Consider the following 9023-nt stretch of genomic DNA (forward strand, 5'->3'; position numbering starts at 1 on the left):
CCCCCCCCCCCCCCCCCCCCCCAACTCTCCGCCCCGACTGTAAATAATGTCTATAAAATTGTTATAAATACACCTCTGCGTAACATTGTGTCCTTATTAACATTGAAGAAAACAAAAAAAAGGAATATAGATCAACTTACAACAAAGAATAACTTTATTAACATTGTTTTTTTTAGTCTGTAACAGAAACAACTTAAAGTGCATCAATTTGCCTGAAAAAAAAACTTATTAAAACTGTAAACTTTTTTGACCATTTGATACTGAAAAATAAAATTAAATATAATCAATAAATAATAATAAATTCAAATTGATCAGCAACATTTTAAGTCAGTGTTATAGAAAACACTTTGACCTACAAAACAAAAATGAATAAAACAATTTGTGCTGATTTTTATTTGTTTATTATTTTTAATCAAAATGAGGAAGTCCGGATCAATGAGCACCCTCATCGATTAAAACTAAAACATTTTGTCAACGCGAAAGAGGAAAGAGGGGGCAGCAGGTAACCCTCTCGCTTTGAGTTTACTCTTTGTTGCATGCGCTCTGTGGGTGACGAGCGTCCAGAGCAGCAGCAGAGGGGAGCGACTGCTCTTTGTAAATGAGCCATTTTTTTTTTATCTTATTCATTATGATCCATTTGGATAAATGTTGCAGGAACACGTGGAGAAATTATACCAAAATCAAACATTTAACTAAAAATAGGAGAGGTTATAAATGCCGAGACGCAAACGGAACTCCAGCCTAAACATTTTATACGTCACAGTTTGAGCGTAACGTTCTAGAACTGGGTCGGGACATATGTTATTAGTTAAGGAGCAATGAATTCTAAATAATATCAGTAACTTGTAAAAGAAACATCAGGACGACTTCCTGTGGACTGAATCTCACGGGAAATGGAACCAAATCTGCCCGACGACTCGCGTAAAAGTTGTTCTACTTCACTTTGTGAGAGGAAACCCACAAACATCTCACACATTAAGGTATTTTATACAAACGAAAGGACTGAATTCCTCTAATATTTGCCAAAATGATCAAGACGTCATAGAAATATTCAATTGGAGATAAAGTGGCCCACGTTTCTCACATATATGTATTTTGTTTTAATCAGACTCAATTGTTTGTTGGTTGGTTTCCTTTTTGTTGGTTGTGTTTTCTCCGTTAATTTTGAAAATGTTCATAAACTCACCTTGTCAAAGAGTCCACACTCACAGATGAGCTGCTCTCTGGCCTTGGTGTTGATGGCGATGGTGAAACGAATGTGTGGAATGAGAAGCTGAGAGGAAAAACAAAACGACGAAACTCACAATCCTTTAAATCAGTGGTCCAGGTTTTTAGTTTATTTTTACCTTAAATACGGGGTGAACAGCAGGAAGCTGTCTGTACAAGGCAATACCGAACACCTCTGTCATCAGATGTGTCCTGAGCAGGTGTGTGATGGTCTGGTGGTACTGAAAATCAGCTGATCGGACCCAGATCTTCGCCAGGAGCCAGTCATACTGACCATCAGTAGGAAGGAATATTGGGTTCTCATCTGGATTTTGGCCAAGCTGGGGGGGGGACACAGGCAGAAATCTGTTCAGCTAAGAAATCCTTAAAAATGGAAATGTTTTACATCATCAAACTGCTGTGGCTGAACAGAACTGTACCTGTATAGCTATAGGTAAGATCTTGTTTTGTGCATTCTTGTATAGCAGACAGATGGGAGCTGCCAGGTACTGGAGTGTGGACGGGTCGGTACAGTTTGGACTAATGCCCTCCAGTATCTCATAGTCTACGATGTAAATATTACCCGCCTAAAAGTGGAACACAAGATCCAAACTGTATATAAGTCAGATGATCCAAAACACCAGAATCAAGCCGACCTTCAGCCGCTCATCTTTTTAAATAGGAAATGATTTCAAATTAAATCATGGCATCAAAAACTAAGAAAAATGGTGTCGACCTCAATTTCCTGCTCCAGGGTCAGCTCCCGCTCCATGCTGACGGAGGCCATCTCATGTGTGACGGGAAACTTGTCGGGGAGTTTGGTGCACTTCCTGATCAACACGGGGTTGCAGCCGTTTAGAAACTGATACCCAAACATGAAGTCCTCTCTCCAGTGTTGCATCACGTACTCTTACAAAATAATTTAAAAAAAAAGGTCAACAACAATATGAGACGTATGAGAGAAGACAAGAGGATGAGTTTATGTTGTGATTTAAAAATGAGATATAAGATTATGTGTGCTGCAAGTTATGAGATATGAGACGTGATGACTTTGTAAAGCCTATGGTGATATGACAATCACGTTGCATCATATATGTCATAACAAATCTCATTAATACCTTAAATCATAGCATAGAAAGCACAAAACATTTGATATATGAGATCAGATCAAATTAGATATAGATGAAGTGACATGAAGTGTGTTAGAATTTCAGAGATGAATGAGAATGAGGATGAGTATAAGAAAGAGATGGAGATTGAGGACGAGAATGACAGAGTGATTTTTAATATTATGATGAGAAAGCCAGTGAAATTAAGAAGAGGGATGAGAGCGAGAATGAGAACAAAAATGAGAATGAGAAAATGATGCTATTAACCTGAGATTGTGTTTTTGATTCTCACAAAGATTTTTTCAAAGTCAGCGAAGTCACTCCAGGAAGACTGGAACATGTTCATGAACCGATTCACACACAGGTTTTCTATTCTGGAGAAAATCATCAAGAATATTCTTAAATCATCTCATCTGGATTAAACATAGAAACAAGACATGATTTACTTTAAAGTGAACGCTGATAAACTTCCAGTATGTTTCAGAATCAGATGCTTATCAACTACATGCAGTAATTAAAATGTGAAAAATAGACTTGTGACAGTTTTGGAGCATTTTAAGCAAATTTACTAACACTTTCTATACACAAGGACATTTCGCGTTCCCTTCAGAGCACAGATTTGAATATTGCGTGACTACTTTCACTACAGAATTCAGAGTTTCGACTGGAGCTTTTGTATGATAAAAACATTTTGTGATCTGCTATTTTTAATTATTTATCTGAGCAAGCTTGCACCTTTACCTGAAAGCCCCAGTGCAAATATTTCTGATGATAAACACACAATGACCACTTTTTTTTCTTCTTCCAGGTATTTCTCAATTTAGAAAAATGATTCTGAAAAGTATTACACGCTAAAGAGACATGAAGTAGAAGCACCCCTGTTCGATTCTGTCAGGGGAATTTTGGTCAAGGTTTATGGATGTTTTTAACTACTATGGCTGAGAATGTTAACTGCCCATGAACCATGTGTTTGAGTTAGCCGAGAGTTCATTTCTCTCCCAGAGAGGGCTGAAAGAGGTGCTGATTTAATCCTGCATGTGCAGCTGGATGGCCTAGGTCACCAGTCTGATACCTGTGAGCCAGGAGTTGATAAGCGTATAAAAATAATTCTCGCACGCTGCCCGTGGCAGGTTCTCGTAACTGGACTCCATGCATGTAAAACTTCTGTAAATCTGCAACCTGTTGTGAAAGTCTGCCCTTTGTAAGTAAAACTGGTTAAAACTCTTCTAGTGTCCTCGAGTGGAACTTCTTTGAATGAATCAAATGAATTTTTTTTTTTAAAAGAAGATTTTTTTTAATCCAACAGATTTGCTACACACAACCTCACACTGATGAGACGGCCCCTTTTCTAAAGGAATCCTTGGCTGAACCACTAACATGGTGGAAATCACCGTTTTCATCATGGTATCCTTTAAAACCCCGAGGAAAATGGATCTGCATGAGTACAACTATAAGTAATTGATACATTTGTGCAGAGGAATAACCACCAAGTGGAAAACTTTATAAAAATGGGACCTCTGCCTTGTTGAGGAAAAGTACTTTTATGTCGGTGCCTGACCATTCAGCATTGTTAAAGTGAACTGGGTGGGTTTTAATGCCATAATGGTCAGTCTCTTGGATTGTGAGATGTTCTTCAGTTAATCATCAGTTATGAGGAATGTTAATCCTGATATTACCGGTACTGTATCTGAGCTGTGCAGCTTTAAATGTTGGTGTTGCAGAGGATGTCTCATACTTGATGATTCAAGGCCACCACATCAAAGCTTTATTCAAGAAAACTTCCAGTAAGTTCTTCAAAGTTCATGCTCAGTCATCCAGGTACAAAATCCAATAGTGGTCAGTCAGGTCATCTGGGTAGTTTTTTTGTTTTTTGTGAAAGACGTTTCGCCCTCTATCCGGAGGGCTTCATCAGTCTGAGGAGTCCCAAGTAAACAGTTTTCCCCACTAAACAGTGCACTGCTTTAGTGGACCAACCAGTTTGCTGGTGATAAGATGGTTTCTGGGAGCTGTCCTGTCCCCCGTCGACTCCTCCCAGGCAGGCACAGCCAAAGTGGCTCAAGACATCAAAGTTCATGCTCAGTCATCCAGGTACAAAATCCAATAATGGTCAGTCAGGTCACCTGGACAGTTTTCACACTCCAAAAAGAAACTGTCCAGATGACCTGACTGAGCATTACTGGGTTCCTGTAAGTTCATTTCAGTTGCATGCTGTTGTGTTATTACCGTTGAAAGGCAGGGAGTACAGAACTTCCATTTTGGCTGAAAAGTCTGAATTCTGGCCACATTTTTCTCGTTCAGCACGATCTAATCCAATGAGCAGCTGCTGAGATGTCTGAATGGATAATTGTACTGATAATGTCTTGGTCAGCATCTAATCTGAAGAGGTTGTGCTGTATGTTTTTGTTGGCGTCTCTGCTTGAGCCGAACATATTACAATCAACGGTAAAGTACGACATCTGCTTTTAAATAAAAACTTTTCCTTTACTGATGGAACTCAGCTGACATCACAACCGCCCTGTTCTTTTATTTAAAGCAGATACGTACGCCTTGCTGTAGTTGAGTACGAAGTCCACTCCCTTCTCGCTGTCAAACTGGATGTCTCGGGGCAGATCCTTGTGCCTGTTGGCATCGATGCTCATGGGAAAGCCCGGCAGCCACTCCTTCCACCTGCAGAGTCATCGAGTTGTTCAGTACCGGCCTCGGCCCTCCTGTGTTGCATGAGTAAAGCATACCTGAAGGTTTTTCTCCTCTGATCCAGCTCTTTCTGTCTGTGCTGCTTCACCAGGCTGGTTTTATCGTCCTGAGGCAGAAATGCTGCAACAAGGACAGGACAGGACAACGTGAGGTTGCACTTTCTCACTGATGGGGGGGAAAAGGTGACTCAGACAAACGGATGGATTCAGAACTACCTCGTCCATCCCGCAGCACCACCTCCTTGTCACCCACCAGCCAGCGGAAGCAGGGAAATTCCACATATTCTCCAGTTGGGGTTTTGACGGTGATGTACTTGCAGTACCAGTCGTCCTGCATCCAGTATTTCTTCTTCTCAATCTTCACCAGCATAATGTCGCCCAAGTCTTCCCCAACCCTCACGTCGTAAGAGTCAACCTGCAATTTAATCGATGGCTGCCGTGAAAAACCGGGTGCTGGAAATAACTTGTGTTTTAGTGTAAAACATCAAAGTGTATTATTTTCACAACAGTTTTTTTAAAGAAGTATTTATTTAAAACAAGTCTTGAAATGTTACTATTTTCTTTAAGTAAAGAAAGTCTAGCTTTTAGGCTATGGTTTAATATTCCTGAAGTTTATGTGCAATTTGGTTATATAGTACACATACAGTGCCTTGTGAAAGTATTCAGCCCCCTTGAATGTTTCAACCTTTTGCCACATTTCAGGCTTCAAACATAAAGATATAAAATTTAATTTTTTTGTGAAGAATCAGCAACAAGTGGGACACAATCGTGAAGTGGAATGAAATTTATTGGATGTGTCAAACTTTAACAAATAAAAAACTGAAAAGTGGGGCATGCAATATTATTTGGCCCCCTTGTGTTAATACTTTGTAGCGCCGCCTTTTGCTGCAGTTCCAGCTGCAAGTCTCTTGGGGTATGTCTCTGTCAGTTTTACACATGGAGACACTGAAATTCTTGCCCATTCTTTCTTGCAAAACAGCTCGAGCTCAGTGAGGTTGGATGGAGAGTGTTTGTGAACAGCAGTCTTCAGCTCTTTCCACAGATTCTCGATTGGATTCAGGTCTGGACTTTGACTTGGCCATTCCAACACCTGGATACGTTTATCTGCGAACCATTCCATTGTAGATGTGTCTTTATGTTTTGGATCATTGTCTTGTTGGAAGATAAATCTCCGTCCCAGTCTCAGGTCTCTTGCAGACTCAAACAGGCTTTCTTCCAGAATGGTCCTGTATTTGGCCCCATCCATCTTCCCATCAATTCTGACCATCTTCCCTGTCCCTGCTGATGAAAATCAGGCCCAAACCATGATGCTGCCACCACCATGTTTGACAGTGGGGATGGTGTGTTCAGGGTGATGAGCTGTGTTGCTTTTACGCCAAACATATCGTTTTGCATTGTGGCCAAACAGTTCGATTTTGGTTTCATGTAACCAGAGCACCTTCTTCCACATGTTTGGTGTGTCTCCCAGGTGCTTGTGACAAACTTTAAACAACACTTTTTATGGATATCTTTGAGAAATGGCTTTCTTCTTGCCACTCTTCCATAAAGGCCAGATTTGTGCAGTGTACGACTGATTGTTGTCCTATGGACAGACTCTCCCACCTCAGCTGTAGATCTCTGCAGTTCATCCAGAGTGATCATGGGCCTCTTGGCTGCATCTCTGATCAGTCTTCTCCTTGTTCGAGATGAAGGTTTAGAGGGACGGCCGGGTCTTGGTAGATTTGCAGTGGTCTGATACTCCTTCCATTTCAATGTGATCGCTTGCACAGTGCTCCTTGGGATGTTTAAAGCTTGGGAAATCTTTTTGCATCCAAATCCGGCTTTAAACTTCTCCACAACAGTATCTCGGACCTGCCTGATGTGTTCCTTGGTCTTCATGATGCTCTCTGCGCTTTGAACAGAACCCTGAGACTATCACAGAGCAGGTGCATTTATACAGAGACTTGATTACACACAGGTGGATTCTATTTATCATCATCAGTCATTTGGGACAACATTGGATCATTCATAGATCCTCACTGAACTTCTGGAGTGAGTTTGCTGCACTGAAAGTAAAGGGGCCCAATAATATTACACGCTCCACTTTTCAGTTTTTTATTTGTTAAAAAAGTTTGACACATCCAATAAATTTCATTCCACGTCACAATTGTGTCCCACTTGTTGTTGATTCTTCACAAAAAAAATTAAATTTTATATCTTTATGTTCGAAGCCTGAAATGTGGCAAAAGGTTGAAAAGTTCAAGGGGGGCGAATACTTTCGCAAGGCACTGTATTTCAGGTCATTTGGGGGCTGAGGTAGCTCGGTGATGCAGTCTTGTAATCCTGAGGTTGTGGGTTCGAACCCAGGTTGTGTCAGGAAGGGCATCCGGTGTGTAAAAAAAAATAAAAAGAAATTGCCAAATCATTCATGCGAGTTCACCCATTGTGGTGACCCCTGAAGAATGGAGCAGCCGAAACTGACTTGTATATTTCAGGTAATTTAATCCACCCCCCTCAGTAACTAATTTGCAGACAGTCACCACAACACACAGAGAAACCTGAGCCGAGGACTAAAATGTAAAAAGTTAAACCTTTCGTCTTTGTTTTAAGATCAGTCCAATCCAAAACGTATCATAGCTCATTATTCAGGGTCACTTTGGTTCATAAACGTGCTTTAAATCACATTTTCTGACATCTTTGGCAGATAAAGCTGGATTTATCTCCAGGGTATTTTCACTAACATTTAATTTCTTCTGTTGTGCAGCGCTGCTTCTTTTAAAGAAAGTGGGACTTGATCATTTATTACAGTATTTCATGATTTAAGGACAATAAATCAAACTCAAATTCACATTTTACTAAATGAATAAATTGGCAAAATTTTGTTACAATTTTACAAGTTTGTTTTCATATTTATAAACCAAAGCTTTACACAATAAAAAAAAAAAAAGTTCAAAACCCTCATTATTAAAGTAATACTCATCTTTTTTTATATTGGGAGACACCTGATGTGGACAGTGCTATGTAAATAGGTCTGTTTTTATTTATTAGTTATTACAAAGATCTCAAGTTTGTCATTTATAGCCGTTCTTTTTTGTCATTTTTCCAACGTTAAAAAAGCTAAGCACCTTCCTCATTACTGATATTTTCTCTCAAAGGTTGACTAGTACAATATTTCCTCACGAAGTCATTTTAAAGCAGAATTAAACTCAAACTTCTCCATTACGCTCCCACTAATCTGTTCCCCAAATGATACGAGTTAAACAAACAACGGTCCCTGAACACATGTGCAGCACTTACTGCCCCTCTCTCAAAGTCGTTGTACAGAGGCTTGTCCAGCAGCGTTCTCTCGCTGCACTGCTCCGTGCCCACCAGTGTGATGTAGACATAGTCATCGGTTCCTGCAAACCACTGGTTCCCCGTGGCAATAGTCACCGTGTAAGATGGCATGGTGACCAAAAACAAATGTCCTCTGAAGATTCAAACAAAAATCAGCAGCAAAATCTTTATTCTCACTCTGGAGAAGTTTTGCCTCAATTTGCTTTCACCGAGGTCAGCTTCTCACTTCTCCCTTCATGTCTTGCACAAACACAAATGTAATATGTAATCAGGCCGAAGAGGGAGGTCCATTCCAGTGGAAACTGCAGCCTTCTGATGAAGAGTCTCTCCACCCTAAAACTCCCAAATCTCACGTGTTATTAAAAAGCATCTGCAGGCCTGCTCATACTGACGGGAAGGTGATGTCACCAAAAGTCACAAACATACCAAAGTTTGCGCCAAAAACAAAGTTAAAATAATCCGGTTTTGCTCTGAACCATACTGTGGTGTGAGAAATCCACAGAGATGGTTAGATGCAGCACGCTGTGCAAATGTGACCGAGTCAGAACAAACAAAAAGCTTTTCAGAGACCAGGAGGAAGTAAGGTGCAAAGAAAGCTGCTTTTTGTGGCCTGAAACTGTCCCACCTCTGAGCCAATGACGATCCTAACACAAACACACACACACACACACACACACACACACACACACACACACACACA

At 40.4% G+C, this 9023-nt stretch overlaps 1 protein-coding gene across 3 annotated transcripts in view; it reads right to left on the minus strand.

The window, feature by feature from the left end:
• Positions 1 to 8434, minus strand: part of alox5a (arachidonate 5-lipoxygenase a) — a 13454-nt gene extending 5020 nt beyond the window's left edge. For 2 of the 3 annotated variants that reach the window (XM_037685729.1, XM_037685714.1), the window contains exons 1-9: positions 8285 to 8434; positions 5225 to 5423; positions 5048 to 5129; positions 4860 to 4982; positions 2583 to 2689; positions 1943 to 2115; positions 1647 to 1793; positions 1347 to 1547; positions 1187 to 1273 (exon numbers count right to left, since the gene is read on the minus strand). In XM_037685729.1, coding sequence (XP_037541657.1) covers positions 1187 to 1273; positions 1347 to 1547; positions 1647 to 1793; positions 1943 to 2115; positions 2583 to 2689; positions 4860 to 4982; positions 5048 to 5129; positions 5225 to 5423; positions 8285 to 8434 — 1269 coding nt within the window. Of the gene's footprint in view, positions 1 to 1182; positions 1274 to 1346; positions 1548 to 1646; positions 1794 to 1942; positions 2116 to 2582; positions 2690 to 4859; positions 4983 to 5047; positions 5130 to 5224; positions 5424 to 8284 lie in introns of all 3 variants that reach the window. The other variant, XM_037685721.1, reaches the window with a different exon arrangement.
• Positions 8435 to 9023: the final 589 nt, after the last annotated feature.

Source organism: Nematolebias whitei, chromosome 1 (genome assembly GCF_014905685.2).
Source record: "Nematolebias whitei isolate Nwh7 chromosome 1, NemWhi1, whole genome shotgun sequence".
Taxonomy (NCBI): Eukaryota; Metazoa; Chordata; class Actinopteri; order Cyprinodontiformes; family Rivulidae; genus Nematolebias; species Nematolebias whitei.